At 55.5% G+C, this 20,211-nt stretch overlaps 7 protein-coding genes across 7 annotated transcripts; 3 read left to right on the top strand and 4 right to left on the bottom strand.

Moving 5' to 3' along the window:
- Positions 1-731: 731 nt before the first annotated feature.
- E0L32_005988 (uncharacterized protein) lies at positions 732-2,279 on the top strand (the record flags this gene model as incomplete). Its single annotated transcript, XM_031140572.1, has 4 exons — positions 732-752; positions 809-1,407; positions 1,450-2,113; positions 2,178-2,279. The coding sequence occupies 4 exons, from the start codon at positions 732-734 to the stop codon at positions 2,277-2,279; spliced, it is 1,386 nt and encodes a 461-aa protein (XP_030995228.1).
- An 852-nt stretch (positions 2,280-3,131) lies between these two features.
- Positions 3,132-3,764, top strand: E0L32_005987 (uncharacterized protein; the record flags this gene model as incomplete). Its single annotated transcript, XM_031140571.1, has 1 exon — positions 3,132-3,764. The coding sequence occupies one exon, from the start codon at positions 3,132-3,134 to the stop codon at positions 3,762-3,764; it is 633 nt and encodes a 210-aa protein (XP_030995227.1).
- A 787-nt stretch (positions 3,765-4,551) lies between these two features.
- E0L32_005986 (uncharacterized protein) lies at positions 4,552-5,646 on the bottom strand (the record flags this gene model as incomplete). Its single annotated transcript, XM_031140570.1, has 1 exon — positions 4,552-5,646. The coding sequence occupies one exon, from the start codon at positions 5,644-5,646 to the stop codon at positions 4,552-4,554; it is 1,095 nt and encodes a 364-aa protein (XP_030995226.1).
- Positions 5,647-6,063: 417 nt separating this feature from the next.
- On the bottom strand, positions 6,064-7,829 carry E0L32_005985 (uncharacterized protein; the record flags this gene model as incomplete). Its single annotated transcript, XM_031140566.1, has 2 exons — positions 6,064-7,419; positions 7,476-7,829. 2 exons carry the CDS (start codon positions 7,827-7,829, stop codon positions 6,064-6,066), a joined length of 1,710 nt encoding a protein of 569 aa, XP_030995225.1.
- Positions 7,830-8,391: 562 nt separating this feature from the next.
- E0L32_005984 (uncharacterized protein) lies at positions 8,392-12,096 on the bottom strand (the record flags this gene model as incomplete). Its single annotated transcript, XM_031140565.1, has 1 exon — positions 8,392-12,096. One exon carries the CDS (start codon positions 12,094-12,096, stop codon positions 8,392-8,394), a length of 3,705 nt encoding a protein of 1,234 aa, XP_030995224.1.
- A 1,347-nt stretch (positions 12,097-13,443) lies between these two features.
- E0L32_005983 (uncharacterized protein) lies at positions 13,444-15,414 on the bottom strand (the record flags this gene model as incomplete). The annotated part of the gene is made up of 1 exon (XM_031140564.1): positions 13,444-15,414. The coding sequence occupies one exon, from the start codon at positions 15,412-15,414 to the stop codon at positions 13,444-13,446; it is 1,971 nt and encodes a 656-aa protein (XP_030995223.1).
- Positions 15,415-16,622: 1,208 nt separating this feature from the next.
- Positions 16,623-20,111, top strand: E0L32_005982 (uncharacterized protein; the record flags this gene model as incomplete). Its single annotated transcript, XM_031140563.1, has 7 exons — positions 16,623-16,677; positions 16,755-17,512; positions 17,568-17,766; positions 17,826-18,353; positions 18,408-18,575; positions 18,821-18,989; positions 19,043-20,111. 7 exons carry the CDS (start codon positions 16,623-16,625, stop codon positions 20,109-20,111), a joined length of 2,946 nt encoding a protein of 981 aa, XP_030995222.1.
- Positions 20,112-20,211: the final 100 nt, after the last annotated feature.

Genomic DNA, 20,211 nt, shown 5'->3' with positions numbered 1-20,211 from the left:
CGCAGGCGGCCAACTATGACAATAGGTCTTGAGCACTGGACATGGTTGGTTTCGATACATTGCCGCCTGCGTATCTGGGAGAGTAAAGGCTTCCTTCCATCTAAGTTTAGATGTGACAACGAGCGCTTGTGGTCTTTGATGGGTCAACTCCAAGAAACGAAACAATCGCAAGTCAGATGACTATGTTCAAGCATGTTGGCCGTTTCATTAAGGCTCAGGTGGTCAGTTTCTTATTAGGTGTTGGTAATCTGAGTTTCATCGCTTCGCCACAGTAAGCTGCCTCCTCAAGTCTGCTAGACGGCGATACGTCGGAATGCTTGCGTCGACATGCCAGATGTCCAGGATTTTCAGGAGGTACAAAGCGTGATTCCTCAACCTACTTCGCTGGTCTCTCTCTTGCAGCAGCATCATTGTCTCGACATCTGCCTTTCCTCATTTAGTGAGTGGGGGAAAAATGAAGGCGGTGTGGAAAAGCCGTGCCCGCAACAAAAGGTAACAGTGCCCCGAGCAGGTCTCCTCATTTATCCGTAGCTCCCCTCCCTCAAATCGGTGTAGCCCCGCACTTGGCAAAATGGTCAGTCATCCTCTAGGCAGTCATGCTAGTCCAACCTCAACCCACATTCGGAGGACCCTTCCATCATAGACAACCGCTTAGTCTGATCTTGGGGCGCACATCGATCTTGGCCATCAGCGAAACGTGGCGTACCATTTCGACAAAAATACCTGTCACGATGGTCGATTATAGCAAATGGGTGAGCTCTCGTGTTTGCCGGCAAGTCGTGCCCAGAACTGATCAGCACCCTGGCAGGATGCGCTGGAGCTCAGCGACGACTCTGATATCGAGGTACATCCCAATGTCGACAAACGATCTTTCATTAGAGCAAAGCAAAACCAGATCCACCTGGAACGGCAACAACGAAAACTGCAAATCGAGGGTCTTAAATACGAACGAGTGATCAACGCTGCTCTTGAGGAGCGCCTCTCTACCTTGCTCTCCAAACTGAGGCTGACCAATGATCGAATAGCTTCAACTGATGTATCTAATGTTATATTCCGGACTATCATGGAGCTGGCTCCGCGAGATGAGAAGACCGATGAGCCGCCACCTCGTCCAGAAGGCGTTTACGAGAAAGATCAAGCCCTGCCTACCTACACCAAGATGCTGATGGGCATTTTGGACCAAGTTCATAAGGACCTCAGGGATGAGCAACATGCCCCTGAGGAAAGCTTCAAGACCATTCTCGACCAGTTCCAGATCCATCTAGACAAAATCCGAAGCTGTCAGAAGGATCTGCAAGAAAACCTTGCTGCATTGGAGAAGCTCGAAACCACGAAGATCACCAGCGACAGCTATCACACAGGGTTTGATAGCTCGCACGTCAACAAGGACAATTCCGGAACGACCTCGTAAAAGGGGACCACTCTCGAGTTGCTTAATCCAGACTATAGCGCGGCATCAGCTACTACTGGCGCAGACGCACTGGACCCCCTAGATGACAATGCTGAGGAGATGAGCGCCTCTTCTGTTGCGAAGGAGTTTGCGCGGATCAAGAGGAATGACTTCCACGCTAGTCAGCAGTTCATTTCAGCGCACCCTGAGATCCTCCGCGAGGCCGAGACAGACGGACTTCTGGTTGAGGCATTCAACACAGTCTTTGAAGGAAACGATGTTGAGCAGGCACGACAGTTTGTGCACCAAGCCTTGATCCTACAGTGGTGCCGTCTCCTAGGCCCAGATGGCGTGGCGCTATTCTTCAAACGCATCACATCCCCAGGGCACCAGGCCCGCGCGCTATTCGAGAAGGAAGTCTCGGAGAAAGTCGAGCATATCAAGCAGGCAGTGAAGAAGCACGCCAAGCGACGTGAGGAAGGCGTTGAAGGCGGTGTAGAACAGATACAGCTCTATGCTGTGGATAAAGACACCGAGATCCGTATCCGGATCCCACCGGCCGACAGCGCAGACGACGATGGCAAGAAGGCCAGGTCGATTTTCGAGACCTTTGAGCCTGATATGAAGGCCGCTCTGGAGACTGGCTCGTTGGAAGAGGTCAATAAGGTTCTGGCAAAGATGGACGTGGCAGATGCAGAGACTCTAGTCGGTCTTCTAGGGGACGTAAGTTATCACCTGTGATTGCTTTGGCGTTGGTCTTTATGCTAACTACTTGTTCTGTTCCAAGTCCGGCTGCCTGAGTCTCGAAAAGGCCATTATTGATGCTACAACGGAAGAAGGGAAGAGCCAGCTGAAAGACTTGGAACATTCACACGAGAGCGAGATCTGAAATCGGGTTCGATCCCATCTCGGGAGTAAAAAGGTGACGATGGAGGTTGTCGAACTAGCAAATATTTAAGCCACGTATTCCACCAATGCATGGAAGAATGGCTGGAATTGAAGTCAACTTTGCTCCCAGATAATTGGAGTTTTCTATTCAACGGCGATAAGCCAGGTGTGAATGCTGAAATTGAGTCACAGCATACTAACGGGCATAGCCCTGTGGAATTATGTGGCATGGAATGATTTGCGCAGGATGGTGTTGGTGGAACGTTTGTGCCCCCCCCAGCCCAGTCTTTGCACCTTCCTTAACTCTCAAGTTCCAACGTCAAGATACAAATAGGACTGCATAAAGTATCAGGATCAGGCATCAGGCCTACATAATTACATCACTGAGGTATCTCCATCTTGAACTCCAGGGGCGCACTGCAGGACCGCCCAAAGCAAAGTCATCACGAAGGTCAATCTTGGGAAACATCCGGAGCGAAGCGCCAGGCAAGACATGTTCTCTCAGCAACGCCTCAGGATAGTGCTGGCATTCAAGTTCTAGGACAACCCTGCGGCAGTTGAAAAGACTCATGAACAGGTATGACATCGAGGTCACATCGAAGTACTTACCAGACATCCGCTAACAACTGGCCTCCAGCCCGATTAAGTCAACATGTCAGCTTCACCCCACTATCGCTAACTGCCTTCGGCCACGGGCACAGGAGGGGTTCGAAGGATTCACCCACCAGGCAACATTGTAATCTGACAAGTCCTTGAGAACGTCAAATTTCGGGAGCATGGTCTCTCCTCGAGCCCTCCCGGCTACTTTCCAAAGGTCTACCGCCACTGGGAGGCACTCAAGCCGGAACTCAAGATGAGACCGCCTACGCTCGTATCCTCTCTCGGCCTGGTCCTCTCGTGCTGCCGTCTCAGCCGGGCCTGGGTCGACGAGGATGCGCACGTCGACCTCCTCTGGCCGCCGCCGCACAACGCGCACGAGTCCATCGTCGACGGCCGACCCGTCGGCCCGCAGCCCGAGGGAGACCAGGCCGAGTTTGCGTGTGCGATTGTGCCGATTCCGCCCGACGCCGCGCGGGTCGACTTCCCCGTCGCCGGCGGGCAGATCCGATGGAACCTGACCTCGCTGGTGCCGGCCTCGGCCCTGCCCGTCGGCGACAAGTACATGGCCAACGCGTACCTGGGCCAGTTCAACGACAACACGACCGTGAGCCGGGACAACTGGATCTACCTCGACGGCTGGTCCTGGAACTCGACGAGGTTCGCGTCCGCGCTGGGGCCGTACTGCACGCCGCTGCGCGACGGGCTGGGCCAGTACACGCTCAACCTCACCGACCGGTTCGAGCACTGGTACCAGCAGAAGGCCATGGCCTACCTGGTGCCTGGGTTTGAAGGCATGAATGTGACTCTGGGGACGGCGATGGTAGTCTTTGGAGACAATGGCTCAAAAACACGAGCCATTATGAATACGGCGAGTTACTACTTCTAGTCCCCATGGGGTTTTCGTCAATCTTCTTCAACAAGTATTGACGCATTCGCCAAACAGTGTACCTATGTCCGCTTGACATACAATCCGGGATCATGGGGCCCATGCCGAGACCAAGAAACGACGACGACGACGACCAGCCCTGCCGTACCGACGAGGACAGACTCACCACATGATGTCGGTGGCAATGGTTCGGATGATCTATCTACCAAGTTGGCTATCGGGCTTGGCGTCGGGATTACCGTTGGCGTTGCCATACCACTCATGGTATGTGGCTGGTTCATCCTACGCGGCAGACGCAGAGACAGAGACTTGAAAGCGGCGGCCGAGGTGGCAGCGTACGCCAAGAACGGGAAGCAGCCTGCGGATGCCAAAGACCTACCGGAACTGCCGAAGGAGGACGAGCCGGCATCAAAGGGGAAAATGAAAGAGGTCGTTGGTGACTCTGGGGTCGCGGCGCCGGAAACGGCGAAGAAAGGCGAAGGAAAATTGAACTACAGATACATGTAGTCTTATTACGGCGACTCGGCGAGCAAGGCGGACACGGCCCAACGGCGGCAGGGTTTATGACGACACGAAGAGACACGGGATGGAACAAGCATGGCACGATGTCACTGCAGCGAAAGAGAAGGCTTGGTTTCCCATTACCGAGTTGCGAAAAGATAATATGACAATCCAAAGCCCTGAAGAACAAAACAAAAGCAAAGTCTCATTGAAAACGAGAACTATCACCAATAACTTTTCCCAGACCTTGCCCACCATACCAACCTCCTTCAGGACCCTTACAACTTCAAGCACTCGAGGTGGCATCCGCAGGCTGCGTCGGCTGCGCAGTGACAAAGCCAGTGACAGTAAACTGCTTCCACACAGTCTGGAACAGCGTCCGCGTCCGGACCGACGTCCGGGTCGTGAACTTGATCCTGGTCTTGAGCAGCGTGACGGTGCTCTCAACCGTCGGCGTAGGAGCCTGCGCCACAACCGGCCCCGGCCCCGCGAGATACGTCTTCCAGTCGGGGATGTCCTCCACAATAACGCCGGCCGCCTTGTGCTTCTTGGGCTTGGCCGTCGTCATAGTCTTAGTCTTGGTGGTGGTCTTGGTGGTGGTCGTCGTTGTGTGCATCTTGTCAATGGCATTGAGCAGGTCGGTCACGTGCTTGTCATCGTCGTTCTTCTTCTTCTTGTCCTCCTTCTTCTCCTTTTTCTTCTTCTTGTCGGGGTCCGGCTTGGCCTCCTCGGTGGGCTTGTGCAGCGATCCGGTGATGCTCAGTGTCTCCAATTTGTAGAGTGTCTTTCTGCTGAAGGACGGGTGGAAGGGAAACTCCTCCTCATGCCGGAATCCTGCAGCTGTAGGAGCGGCGGCGTTGGCAGCGATAGCATGGTCTCTGTGATCGAGATCCCGAGCTTGCAGTGCGTCCGAGATGTCGGTCTCCAGGGGCAGGATGCCTGTCTGGGTCGTCCCGAACTTGGCTGCCAGGAGCTGCTCTTGGTACCAAGGCTCCGGGGTCGGGGGCGGCGGAGGAGGTCCTCGATGGAAGATCTTTTTGAGTTTCTTGGCAAACTTCTGAAGAACATTGTCGCCTTTCCTGGTTTCGCCGGATTTGCCGACTTCGTTTGCTTTGCGTGCCTCGTCATCTAATGGTATATCTTCGGTCGTCAGAGGGGCCGGGTTGGGCGAAAGGACAGGGTCGCCGCCGCCGCTGACGACGATGGGAGGAAGAGGCTCCTCATCAACCGGTGCCACCGTAGGCCTCGGGTCAGGCATGATGATGGGCAAGGTGTGAGACCGCAGCTCTTCCTTGTCTGCCGACGGAGGAGGAGCTGCGGCTGCCTGAGCGGCCAACAGGCCCGCAACTAGCAACGATGCAAAGGCCGGAGAACGGACCATCTTGGCGGCACAGCTTACAAAGCCTTGTTTTAGTCAAGAAGCAGAAAACTTTAGAGAAGAGGAAAGAGGCCGGGACAAAGTTGACAAAGTTTCGAATGTCGGTCTGCTTTTGTGTCCTTTTCCGGCTACCACCCATTGATGTCCGTAAACTTGTCCGGTGGTTAATTCCCTCATGATAAACCCGGGAAGCACTCAGGTCTAGCCAAAGTCTATCCTTATTGGAGAGCCATACTTCCTTTTCTTGCCAAGCTCTCCCAACCTGAATAAAGTGAGGTTCCGGTAGGCGAACCATAGATCTTGAAACGCGACCGTCAACAAGTAGCGCGACAAATACCCGCGCAGCCTCCTGTCAAACGAACGACATCTGAAAGATAACGCGAACCAAGATTGGGCATTTCTGCTCAATTCGCCATTCGGTCATTCCACAGAACCTTCTGCCTCGACCCACCGAACTGTGACATGGACGAAAAGCCCCTCGTCGACCCGCACGTCGAAATTGACTTCAGACGAACTCCCGGAGCATGCGACCCTCATCTCATCATCTGTGGGTATGTCGTCAACATCAACAGAGCGCGCCAAACCTCCGGCCGGTGCAGCCAAGCGTGCGACCAACAAAACAGCTGACTGCTTATTGAGGGACTCAAAGGAGAAGACCGATCTGCCCACCTCGACCTCGACTGGCCCTTGGCCGAAGTTAAGCTCTTGTTCCAGGGGTAACTCCTGCAACTCAACAATCGTCGAGAGTGTTGAATAGGAGCCATTGGAGGACGAGCGAGCTTCCCCAAAGGAGCTCCGGACGACACTCTCTTTCCCAACACTGCTTCCGCGACTTAGTGTTGAGTCGCTGAGAAAAGTCCGCAGGACGGCCACGCTCTCATTAGGGTACGGACCGGGAACCTGTCCTGGCCGACGGCACATCTGGATCTGCCCTTGCAAAAGACGAACCATGGCTCTGAGAACGCCCCGATAACGCTGCACCTGGGCACGATCCATCCACGTCGCGTCCGGCAGCGTCCACTTGTTGTACAGCCGCCTATGGGCATGCGTGATGATGTAATCTCCCTGCTGGGCGATAAACATATCGCACAGGTAGCACGCAGACTTGCTGCACCCGATGGCCCTTGGCCGCGGAGCGTACGGGTTCTGCTCGTAGTGGAGGACCTGCTGCACCTCTGCGTGGACGTGGCACTCGTGGCTCGCAATCTGGCCCGTTGTTCGTCGGGCTATGGCTGGAAAAGCTGGCAGGGCGACCACCGAGACGGCTCTGAACAGGCTGTTGTACTCTTGCTGCCTCGCCATGCGCAAAAGGCTCCTGCAGAGCAGAGAATATCGCGCCAGCTTATCGATCTGCCGAGCGACGGCGCTCTCCGTAGTGTTGGCCGCGACGCCGAGAGACTCGAGGTGTTTCTCCAGAGAGCGTCGATCGCCCAGATTTGCCAGCGCCACACATGCTTGGACGATACGGTCAATGCCGTTATATGGGCTGTCCGGATGCCAAGAGTGATTGAAATGACGCAAGCAATCTCTCAGCTCTTCAAGTCTTGAAGATATCTCTTCCATGCCTTGCAAGGAGCTCGCGCTTGTTCTGAGGATTTTCATGGCGTGGCGCACGTCAGAATATAAAGAAGGCTTCTGCTTGGCCCTGTTGGCGATATGCGGTGGCGGTTGCCAGCTTGGAGGCCGAATACGGCCGAGGATCCTAGCCTGGTTGAGACGAAGGACCTCATCGAACAATCTCTGACAAAAGTTCTCGCGATCGCGTTCTGTCCATCTCTTGTCAGTGGTGAACGGTGCGGTGTTGGTCCCAATCAAGTGTAGCACCTACGTACGCTCCCATATTCAACTACAATGTCCAGGATCTTCTTCAACCCATCAACGACCTCATCCGAGGGCGTCTCGTTGCTTGCAATAACGATTACAAGGCCTGCATCATGCTCCTGCACCGTCACCGCTGACACGTACTGCACGCCGTCCTGGCAATGGCACAGGAACGCCAGGTCGTCCGCCAGCTGGCTCTCATCCTGCAACGACAGAACATGAGACCCTGCTGGTGTTGTCGGACTAGGCGCATGAGCGTATCCTTCCGGTCTCGAGGGAATTTGCGTCACCCCGTGCAGCTCCTGGACAGCACTATGGAACTCTCGCTCGAGTGAAGGCGTCCAGAGTTTGACCGTCCGCGTCATGGCAGAGTGTTTTGAAGCCCCCGCTACACCAGATTCACCGATATATCAGCACTTTCTGAATGTATCGGGAACAAAGATGTAGCCGCTGAACAACATGATGAGCAGGTCCACAAGCTTGGAGCAGGGCAACCCCATCGCTTTCTGCAGGTGAGATCTCTTCCACGAACAGCCATCATGGCCTCCACGAGGGACCAACCAATGGCACATGCAGCTGCATATGCGGGAGGCCGACCAACAAGCCTCAATTCTGTCCATTGGACAAGATATCACGCGCGACAAGCGTGCCAGGACGCAGCAGGTAAAGTCAGATCCGTCATATTATCTCCTGCCTGCGGACTCCCCAAATGCTATGCCGAGCAGCACCGTCGTGCCTACCAGGTCTTTCCCATCAAAACGCCCTAAAAGCCGATCCATCCTCAGCGTTTGCTTTTCTCTATATGATACCAAAAGAAAGTGTGACTCCCGAGCAAAAACACACTCCGTATCGAGATATATCGCTAATATAATGTTGCCCCCTTCTCTATCACAAAAGTCGAGATATGATATGCAGAACGCCGATGTATTAAATCCTCCCGCCCTCCACGACCCCCCTCTCGAGGATCTCCACCTCGCCCGTCTCGGCCGTGCGGCGCCGCTCCATGACCCAGCGCGTCTCCCCGCTCTCCTCCTCCTCCTTCATGTACGAAATGCTGTCCGCCGAGCCCTTGTGCCGGTGACCCATGCCCGGCCGCGACCGCGACGACGAGGACGCGCTGGGCGGGTACCCCGGCGGCGCCTGTTGCTGCTGGGGCGATATCGTCGTCGCCGTATTCGTAGCCGGAGATGACAGGCTACCACTACCCTGTGAAAACTGCTGGCCCTCGCCGGGGCTCATCCAAAGGCCCGAGTTGGCCATGCTGCCGGTGCTCGCGCCGGTCATAGCGCTCGGCGGTTCCGTGTCGTCAAACGTCTCGTCGTCCTCGAGCACCGGCGGACACCCGTTCAGCGAGCCAATCATGGCAGGACTCTGCGAGCGATGCGGATGCAGCGGCGGGATTATGGGCATAGGCGAAGGCGACGAGACCGGCATCGGCATGTTCATCGTCAGAGTCGGGCTGCCGCTCGCACTCCCCGCGTCGGAATCACGGCTCCGGACGGAAAACCCCGTTTGCGACCCCATGCGGCCGTGTGAGCTGTCTCTCACGCCCAGAAATCCCGTCTGGCCACCGTTGATATTCCAAGGCGAGGTTGCACCTTCGCGGTCTCCAGCTGCCGACTTGGGACTCCCCTCCCTGCTCGACGCTAGACTGGCCTGGCTACCGCCGAAAGCGCGACTGCGGAGACGCATGAGTGCCGACAGCGTCATGTCGCTGTCGTCGGCCATCATGGCTAGCTGAGCCAGGCCTGGAGACCTCAAATCACCAGCACTGCCAACGCCACCGGGTGGGAAGCCCAAGGACATGACACTGTTGCGATTCGAATACTCCGAGCGCTCCGTGATAGGCGTCAGGTTGGGCTCGCGGGACACGATGCGACCGCTCTTTGATCTGCCGAGGCCAGAGGGCCCAAAGTAGCCACCAGCCGCATACTCGTAGAGGTTCTGCTCATTGAGGGGGGCAGAACCAGTGGATGCCGGCTTCGATGGAGAATGCCCATGTCCATGGCCTTGGTGAGCCGGGGCCGAGTAGAAGCCAAACTCTTGGCCGTAGAAACCATCCATGTCGTTTGCGAGCGCTTCGGCATTTGCAGCCGCGATGATAGCATCATCGTCGAAGTCGTAGTCGTCCATATCCTGCGTGAAGGCCCCGTCGTCATAGTCGTCAAATGCTGGGTCTTCTTGTCCATACTCGTCCAGCTCATCCTGCTCACCAGCGGAGGGAGAAAGCAGTGTCGAGTCTCCTAGTGGTGGAGGCGATGAGCCTCTGCGGAATTTGCCCGACGCGGCGGCCTTGTGGGCGGCTTCAGCCAAGGCGGCCTGATACGCAGCAACTCTGTCTTGTCCAGTCAGAGGCGACTGGAGCATTGCCGGCACGATCTCATGCCCATGAGGAAATGTCTCAGGTTCAGAGCGCTTCTCCGAGATAGAGGTCATGTGCTGCAGCCCCACACTCATAGAGGTATGCGTCGTCGACTGCGATACTTGAGACTGCCCCGACAAGCGCGATGTGGCATTGCTCTCGCGCTTTGAGGCATCCTGGCTCATGGCTAATCGCTGCGCCTGTGCTTGGGCAAAGGCGCCGGGAATGGGACGGCCATATTCATCGGTGTCGTTGAGGTCAAAGATCGACTCGTCGAACTTGTCGCCCGACCCTGGATCGCCAAAGTTGAGTTCGTCCATCAGTCCTTCGTCGAAGTAGAGTCCATCGTCCAGGTTAGTCGGCTGTTTGGGTATGTCAACAGAGAGCCTCTGACCCCGTGGTTCGGTTTGTTCTTCGGTGATAGGCACGGCGTCTTCTGGGCCCTCTGACTGATCTCGTAACCTGAGGCCTTGGATACCGAGTCCTTCGATATCATCTGCCTTGAGCCGGAGCGTCGCCTCCTCCATTTGATAGGTTGTCGCCGAAGGGGGCTGGGAAACATCTGGCGTCTGGTCCTTTGTCATCGCAAAACCGATCGCATTACCCGTGGCATCTCTAGGAGTGATGGTGTTGCCAGCAGTATGCGGTGTGGCGAGTGATGAAGTGGGATTGGATCTCTGAAAGACAAAGCCCGCAAAGTTCTCCTGGTCGTTGTCCGGGTCCATCTCGTCTTCGTAGACGCTCTCATTCTCGTAGATGTTTTCCTCCTCAAAAGCATAATCATCCTCCGCATCGGCGTTGACTCCGGGTATCCTCTCCTCCAGCCCATCGTCATCCATCATGGCGTCGTAGTCGAAGCTGTCCTCGTCAAAGTCATCAAAACGCGAGTCTCGGGTGCCAGCATTGGGTGTTGAGCCCTGCTTCTCGAGTTCCTTCTGCCTGTGCCTTTCCTCGAGTAAAAGCTCTTGATTAGCGGAGCCCACCATGAAGCTGAACCGGGACGAGGTGCTCTTCATGTGGCGAGGGATTGCACTCGGCCCATCCTTGATTGACGCGTCGGATAGAGATACATTTCTTGATCTTCCAGTTCGATCAGAAGGCGTGTACCGTACCTGGCCCGGTGAGCTGTCGATGGACGGAGTTTTCGAGCTGCGAGACTTTCTCTGGGCATTCGGATCAGGGCTATCCTTTGGAGGTACGGGAGGGATGGTCTCGGCCTCAGAATGACGGTCTTCAGAAGCCCAACTCTGACCAGAGACGCTCTTAATGAGCCCCGACGGCTTGCCATGGCTGGCAACACTCGAAATTTCAGTAAAAGGGCCGGTCGTGTCACTACTTTGCCCCATCGATCCGTAGCTGCTGTCCATGGGCAGGCCGAGAGCATCGCGCCGCCCAGATGTCTTCCCATCCCCTGGCTGGCCGGGGCGAGGCTTCGGTCGCGGGGCGCTGAAGTCATGCACTCGAGTGCCTCGGATCGGGGCGTAGGCAAACTCGTTTGGCTCTTCAGGCGGAGGGACAGGCGATATATCTGACGGCCCTTGTCCGGCTCTCCTCCGGTTCAACAGGGTGGACATGGGGTTCTTGAGGAAGGGGAGGCCTTTGCGTGCCTTGTGGGTTTCGCTGACTGGCTGGGTCGATGCTGCCACCGTAGAGTCGCTGGCAAGCCGGGTGCCCGCTGGCCGCCGTGCCGGTCCCGCGGCAACATTCTGGAGCTCGGTGGGCGTTGCGAACGAGGATGCCGGCTTGACCTGTTTGAGAGGTATGGGAGGGGGTCTTTGCGAGAAACTTGTATCGATTGGCGGCGGCGGCGGCTTTGAGCGCGACAGCAGGTTTTCGGGCAGTCTATTGTTTTGGCTTGGGAGAGCAGGCAGTTCGGCATCTTTCCCAGCATCCTGCATGCTCTGACGGTATTTCCTCAAGGCCACGCCGCCGATGAACCCCTGGTCGGTGCCATTGTATGGCGATTTCGTGGGCGGAGACTGCGAATCGGAGCGGAGGGCAGGATCAGGCCCGTGGTCGTGGTGGTGGTTCTGGTGCTCGAAAGGGTATGACGAGCTAAAGTCGCCAGAGAGAACGCGGGGAATCGGGGGTAGGGATGGCGGGAGGTTTGAGGCGCCAGGTGACTGGGAGCGCGCATCGCCGCGGGACGATGGCTCCTTGGGCGGTTGGAGCTGGTCTGGAGACGACGCTGTATCCCACGGACTGGTCTGGTCAGGCAAGGAGGGAGAGCTTGGGTTGGACGGACCACGCCGGTGGAATCGTTGGAACATGGCTGGCAGGGTTTGGCGAGGCGCGGGCGCGAGTTGCGCACTCTGCGCCTGGCGATAAGCGATTTCAGGCGATTGAGGATCGAGGCTCGTGTCGGTCGGGCGGAGTGGTTGTCGACGAAGAAACAGAGATAGCTGGGAGCAGCGGCTGTCGACGGTGCAGAAGCGGAGAGCTCATGGATGCCGTTGTGCTTGCGTGGATCTCGAGGTACACGCGCACTCGGACTCGGGATAAGCTACCCAGGGAAACGTTAGGTGTACCAATCGATCGCTTGGGATGATTCGGTTGGCCGTGGAGGACGTGGAGATGGCGTCAGAAGCTGGTGGCGCCATGTGCCTCGCGGTGGGTTGCAGTTCAATTGCTCATGGCAGGAAGCGTGCGATGTTGAACGGACAGTTGTTCGCTGACAGCATCAAATCGTTCGGGATACGGGAGGAATGGAAGACGAAGCAGCCATGTCTCAGTCCATGGCAGCAGAGGCGATGACTAGCGCTAAGCCGCAATTGTGCATTCCTTTAGCAGCTTTCTGTAGTGTGTCATGGTTTTGTACTTGGAGTGTTGATCCATCTTCGCGTTGCCAGCTCCCTGACACTTTTTTTTTTTGCCAATTGGCGTTGGGCGTCCGAGGCCAGGCTTATTTAGTGCTGTAATAACGAGGAACAGGGGCCCAAGGGGGGGCCTAGGGACCAGAAAAGTGGAGTCATCCCACCATCCCAGCAGTGGAGGCGTCCATGTTCAGGCTTCCAGGACTGCCTCGAGTCCTTCAGGGCACAGTGGAGTGTTGACTGAGGTCCGTCGCCCCGATGACGAGATCTCCATTCCAACAGCATAAAGTAACCTAGAGGCACCAAGTGGTGGGAGCCCCTCGTCAGACTTTCGGTTCATCAGATGATTGATAAAACCCCTCCACCGATGGATCAGACAGGTATCTACATACATGTAATTGTGACTTCGGCAGACTTCTGCACAAGGACCGAGGCTCATTTAGTAGCTGCGGGCACTAACGCATGCCGCTATTCGGTCCCTTGAAACGGCCGACCAGACCATCAGCCCCAGCGCCAACGGCCAATCTCGCCCGCCGCCAATGCATCTATCCGACCCAGACTTTGTTCCCGAACCCATCAATCGGTTCATAGAGTATGCATGATGGAAATAGCTACAGGCTCGAAGCCCGACCAGAAATCGAACACCAAAGGGCATCTTTGGCCGGCAGAGGTCCGTGCCCTGGACCTGAACACTTCGTATTTGGCAGCAATTACCCGGTCGCCTCCAGCTACGAGGAACCTTGATCACCGCCGAACACGACTCTCGACAAGGCTCCAACCAGCACCTGCGCATGCTTTCATATCTCAGCAGGCAGCGGGCACTGGGTAGTAGAAGATGATATGCGCCATCAGCGTGTGGAACGCATGCCGCCCGTACGACTTCGAGGGCACGCCGCGCCTTTTCCCCGTCCAGAGCGAATCTTCCATCACCACTGCGCACTTCCGCTCCATGATATGCGTAGTCGGCCACGGCTGATCCTCTGAGCAGCTCTCCATGGCCTTGCTCAACTCATCCTCAACCCATCCTTCCACAGAGTGGCCAAGTATTCTTCCAGCCCGTTCTATGACCCGGCAAGTCCATTTGGTGGGCTTGCCGCTCGCATCCGTTTCCGCCACAAAGAGGACCCCATAGGACACCGCATTGTGTTCGTCATAAAAATGCAGCAGCCCGTACGACAGCCTCTGCTCTGATTTCCCCCGAAGCTCTATGAAGGGCAGTTTTCCAGGCGTGGTTTTGGGCGGCCAGACAGACAGGTCCAAGTCCTTGGCCTGGCCGTCTTCGACAGGGAACGTGACGAAGACGCCTGTCACCCCGGGAGCGTCGTCTGACTGTGTATTCGACTGCACCAGCTGCGCCCCTCTGGAGACGTCGAGAGCAATGAACATTTCTTGCGGCTTGTGACGATCCATGAATTGGTCGAGCAAGTTCATGGCTAATATTGCCTCTCGGAGTGGTTTGCTTCGAGCTGTGACCGTTGGGCTTGGGAAGGCTAGACGTGTGTACCGGTTTGCAACACCTAAGAAACAGACAGCGACTGGCATCCAGTGGTCCGTTCCATCAGATTTCGAGCCCGTTACCAAAGACGAGAGAGCAACCATGTACACTCCGTCCACGAGTGTCCGGATCAGCGGCCGAGATGTGAGCAAGCCCAAATTCGTGATCCTGTGCGGATACATAAAGAAAAGAGGAGGATCTGATTCTTCTTCTGGTTCTGGCTCATCCTCGTAGCCATGGTCATAGTCATCATAATCGACGCTCCTGACAGCGTCATCCAGCCAATCCGGAATGTAGGTCGGGATGAGCCCAGACGCGCTATCAAAGCACGCCGGGTTCTTTGCAAGCACGCTGCATGTCGATGTCACTTGCCACGTCCCAGGTTCCACATCATACTGGATGACCTCCTTGGGATAGCACCAGGAGAGAAACGAGATATCCGGATCGTACCTGATGATCTCCTCCTGGAGCCGCACAAACGCCCTGTCCCCCTCGCCGTAGAGCAGCGGCATGTGCACCCCAAACAGGCCCAGCAGGCAGTACGCCACGTCCTCCTTGCGCGTCGTCTGCCTGCCCGCAGCCCACGACATGCGCTCGGCGATGGTAAACTCGGACAGCTCCGAGTCGTGCGAGAGCGCAAAGTACGACACGTGGGTGACCTCCTCGAGCGTCTGCAGGACGTGCCCTTTCTTGGCCAGCGGCGTCCAGTCGCGCGCGTAGAAGTCGACCTCGCGCGGCGCGATGAGCTCCTGCAGCGTCCACCCGCGCGTGAACCAGCGGCTCGCCCGGAACGCGCTGCCCTCGGCCCCGCACTGCTCCTCCGTCAGCCCGCCCGGCACGTCGACCAGGTACGCGTAGCAGACGGCCGCCCCGGCGTACCACCGGAACATGGAGTTGATGGCCTCGGACAGCTCCGCCGAGCTCGACTTGTCGATGCAGCACGTGTCGACCCACACCCACTCGAGGCCGTCCTCGCGCAGCGCGAGCCCCGCGGCGGCCACGACCTTGGCGTAGCCCGAGAGCGCCTTTATGCGCTGCACCTCGTCGGCCACGGGGTCGTCGCGGGACCCACCGCCAAGGGGCCAGGCCGCGCGGAGGCGGCGGCGGCGACGCTGGGCGCCAGAAGGGTTGGCCTCCTCGGCGTCGAAGTCCTGGACGATGGACCAGCTGCGGAAGTCGACCTCCTCGTCGCCCCATGTGTGGGAGAGGATGGCGTACTCGGGGACCGCATCGCCGAAGAACTCGCTCAGCCGGAGCGTCTTTGTGTTGATAAGACGCATGGTCCCTGGGGCCTAGGGGTAACACAAGGGAGATTGATTTATCCCTTTTGGCTTGACGATGGTGGGAGATAGATTCCATCGACGTTGGGTCGGTAAAACTTGGTTTTGCGCAGGTGCGCATGCCAAGTCATGTGCAGCTGAGATCCAGTCGTGTGCGGCTGAGATGCGCCTCGGTAGCGAGCGCTTAATCCATGCCTCTAGCTCGTTGGCTGTATCTTGGACGTCCATTCTAAATGTCGTCCGTGTTGAAGAGCAACTCGATATCCAAGATCCCAGGAGCCCGGTCTCTTGTATGGCAGTGTCATCCTTATGTGCACGGGTCAGAATTCCACTTTGTCTGCTGATGGGATAAGAAATCAACAGACAGCTTTTCGTGGAAGCAAGAGTACAAAAGCATGATCTCAAGAAAGCTCGAATGTCGTCATTACAGATAAATGTCACACCCGAAAGTTCCCCTCAGCAATTTCCTTCCTCGTGCATAAGGGTGAGTTGATACGGTCTGAGCCTGAACCGAGCCTGAGCCCTTGCTAGACACTATTGTCTTCTTCTGTGTGGAAAAACCCACCTATGCTGGCGGTTTCCCGTCTCGGAAATAGCCCCACACTTGTCTCCGTCACTGATAACTTGTTTCTACCGGCTGGATAAAAAATAGCCTGACTGCACGGCCACAGGGCAATGTCCTGACCGGGCCCCTGCCCCACGGTGCTAGTGGTTCATTCCGTATCCAATATGCTCTATACCAACACTACTCTGTGTTATATCATGATAGCATGAGGTCTAGAGGCTGGGAGCCAAGACGGTAGACTAAGATAAGGTCTCCCTGAGCGGTTACTTTTGACACTTCTACGTGTTAGGGTGGCTTGCTTGAAGGATTATGGAGTTGTCGCTGCTGGGCAGAGAGAATTGCCTTTCCTCTAGGATGTTGGACTTGATTCTCTTACACCGATACACGATTTCCTGAAGTTCTGTCAAGAAAACAGTAGATAAGGGCTACTTCATTGGTATATCAAGAGACTTAACGGCACACTTTCTTTCGACCGTTTCAAACTGGTCAGTCGCTCGACCTGTTCTTATCAGTTCTCGCTAGAGAGAGTAAGAATCAGTGACATATCTACTCCTCATGTTCAGCAATAGTTCAAGTCTCAACATAGTAGGGCTCAATTCAATTCATGATCCCCACTCATCCCCATTACTGACATTGCACATTTATGTGCTACCCTTCCTACACCTCTGACCTGTTTTTGCACCTCCTCGGCAGCCATGGTACGAGTGCCACGTTATCGGGTTTGACAGCCAACTTTCGTGATCTGTTTGATGTTTGATCGAACTGACAAGAATAGAGGCCCAATGGGCAAGCCATGGCCAAATTGCCAACACAACTCATCTTGATGAATCTCTCAGGCTCGAGAAAACTTCTCTTCGTGCGCTTAATGCTCTTGCCTTGCCCAAGCGCATTCGATTCGCTAGATTTCTCTTCCGTCTCCACTCACATCTCATGCTCTCCTATCCTCCTGTTCAACCGTACTACCATCCTGTCATATTCGTCCTCCCACACCCTCTCATCGATGACAAGCCATCACCGAGTCTGCCTCTTGGCCCCCATTCCGAGCGCTCACTAATCGTGCCTTGGGCCCAACACCTGCAACCCAACCTCCGGCCCCCTGAGGCCTCATCTCGCCTTAAAATGTGTCGCATGGTCATTTTTGGTCCTATATCTCGGCCCTCAGCGCTGAATCTCCAGCCTGGGCTGACTCCAACCTTTCTCTGTCCCAACTGCGCAGGAGCAACCCCCGAGTGTATCTACTGCTGCGGCATGGCTTGGCAAATGAGGTCGCGGGTGCGCTGGGAAGAGACACTCAATGTACAGAAGCGCCGGCTGGGCAAACATCTCGGGGAGGTCGACACAAAGCTTTCCTTCGACACCTTCGACATCTATCTAAGAGATCTCGAAGACCGCAGGGCGCTGCGTGGGCTGGGACGACTCTTGAAGCTTACGGTCCTTGAGCAAATTAAGGAATTTACTGCTGCAATTAGCACCGTGTGCCAGGCTAGTGACATCGCATGTTTTGTTTGGGGCAGTCTCCAGGCGATACTGAAGGTACGGCCGCGTAAGACTTTCAAAACAAGCCAGTATTGTCGCTGACCGACTGCAGATTGGGTACACATTCGTGGATACGATGGCTGCCATCAGTGAAATGATTACCGAGATGACCCAGCAACTCCCTCTCTTTGAAGAGTATCGTTCACTCTTCCCCACCGCATATGAGTTGGATGAGCCCCTCAGGAAGCTTTATTTCAACTACATAAGTTTCTGCATTGACACCGTGTTATTCCTCAAATCTAAGCGATGGAGTGAGACATTACCAGTCACATCAGAATGTGCAACCATAAGTGCTAACCGCATGTCCCAGAACTACTCCTGCGTCTGAGCTTTGGCGGCTTGCGCAAGGAGTTTGAGCGAACCCGTCTCCAGGTGGCTAAGAATGCGTCAAGCTTTCAGGCACAAGTCGACATCGCCCGGACCCGCCTGGGGGTTCGCGCTCACGAACACATCATTGGGTTGACCCAAGCGAATCTGCGGCGGCAGATTGTAGTGAACGGCGTTCCATTTCACCGCAACTATCGATTTCAGGGCAGGGACAATGTACTGGATGATCTACACAAGAACCTGCGTCCGAGGAACACGGCAAGGACCCCACCATCACTTGGTCAAACTTCATGTGTCATTCACGGTATCGGCGGAGTGGGCAAGACCCAGGTCGCATTGGAGTATACCTACCGCTTTCGAGAGGATTATGCTTACATCTTCTGGGTCAGAGCCGAAAACAGCGTTGAGCTACTGACATACTTTGCACGGTTCGCAAGAGCCCTGACTCCTGCTTCCGCCGTTCAAGATCAAGTCACCAATGTGAAATTAGTAAAGGATTGGCTGGTTCAGAGTACATTGCCTTGATAAGACTTTGTAAGCAAAGAGTCTGACTAACTTGATACAGATGGCAATTGGCTTCTGGTCTTTGACAATGCAGATGATCCTGACGTCGATCTGTCACTCTTCTGGTCCCCTGGTTCCCACGGTTCCATCATCGTGACAACGCAGCGTCGAGTGGTTTCGCATTGGGCAGCCACTGGTATTCATCTGGATGCGTTCGACGAAAATGAGGGTGCGCAGCTCATACTCGGGGTCGTTGATCATGCAACCCAGACGCACTCTCCAGAGACCGTCAGCATAGCTCGCAATATCTCACATGAGCTTGGTGTCTCCCTCTCCTCTTATCACATGTGGCAGGCTATGTCGAAGGCACACGAGCGCCCCTGAATAGCATTCTGGACAATCTCCGGGCCCCGTCTCAATTCAAAAGAATTTAGGCATATGATTCGAGAGTGTCAACAAATTTTCACTATGGAGAACCGATGGCCAAAGCCTGGCGCCTAGCCTTAAACTCGCTCACTCCGGAGGCTCGGCGAACCCTTCAACTCATGGCCATGCTGAGCCCCGATGAAGTCGACGAAGATATGCTTTTCGGTGATTGGACAGACAAGGACCTTGACTTCCTATCAAAAGATAAGCGATTCGAGTAAGTCTCGTCACCATCGAGAATGCCACAGACCTGCTGATTCTTTTCTTTAGGTTCAACGAGATCAGGCAGAGTCTAATCGATCGGCACCTCGTCGGAGTGACCAGTGACTTGGGCAAGAATTTCCTATCGATGCACAGGGTTCTTAAAAGACATATCATTCAACAATTGGATTATACCGGAGCTCGTTCCCTGGATACTGTCTTCAAGCGTGCTGTGGCCATGGTTCGGCATGAGTTCCCCAAGAGTGACGAGTTGCAGACACCGACGAGCCTGACAGTCGTGGAATGCGAGCGGTGTTTGCCGCACATCATCAGTCTAATGTCGGTATACAGGGATTGGTCCCCGAAAACGGAACCAACCTATGAATTCGCGACACTTCTCTCCGACACGGCCACAAACTACATGTGGGAACGTGCATTATCAGGTGACGCTATCGAGGTCCTGAATACGGGGGAGCAGGTCTGCAGCAGTCTGGCCAGCACGGAACAGATCTCGCTGGTGCACGCGGACCTTCTTGCGATCGGAGGGTCGGTACACGAGACTATTGGGCTAAGCGGACGGGCGACTGCGTTGAAGAAGTGTGAACATGCCCTCAAACTTCGGGAAGATAGGATCAGGTTGATTGAAGAGCGCGGCCAAGTCATAACTTCCTCTACGGCTCTGCAGCTGGCCAATGCCAAAAACGACGTGGGCTGTGCTAAGCTTTCTTTCGAGGACGCTGATGGGGCATTGCCATTGTTCCTTGAGTCGCAGACGCTCAAGCAGAAACACGCCACTGAGGATGAGCTACCTTGGCACTTCGGGGAGCTATACAAAAATCTCGCTCTCGTAAAGCTCTACCAAGGGGACGCGGCGGGCGCTGAAGACCTAGCCCGACACTCTTGCCAGCTCTGTTGCTCTGGACGCACTGACAGGGATGCATCGACACAGAAAGCCCGCTCCATTCTCGGGGTGGTTTTGATGAATATTGGTAAGGGTGACGAAGCATTGCGCTTACACAAGAGCGTCTACCATACAAGGAAGGAGATCCTCGGCGAGACGAATCTGCACACCAAAAACAGCTTGTACTTGGTTGCTGAGCTATACCGGCTCAAAGGAAAGCTGGATAAGGCAGAGTAAGTGCTCCACGCTGTCTCATCAGCCCTCTTCCCCCAACAACGCGTACAGCGAAATTGATGCATATATAGATCCCACTTGCGCTTAGTCCTCAGCAATATCG

Source organism: Thyridium curvatum (genome assembly GCF_004353045.1).
Source record: "Thyridium curvatum strain D216 chromosome Unknown NODE_33_length_396248_cov_80.180210, whole genome shotgun sequence".
NCBI classification, from domain to species: domain Eukaryota; kingdom Fungi; phylum Ascomycota; class Sordariomycetes; order Thyridiales; family Thyridiaceae; genus Thyridium; species Thyridium curvatum.
The sequence above is the reverse complement of the archived record's forward strand: the minus strand, read 5'-3'. Positions and strand labels throughout refer to the sequence as shown.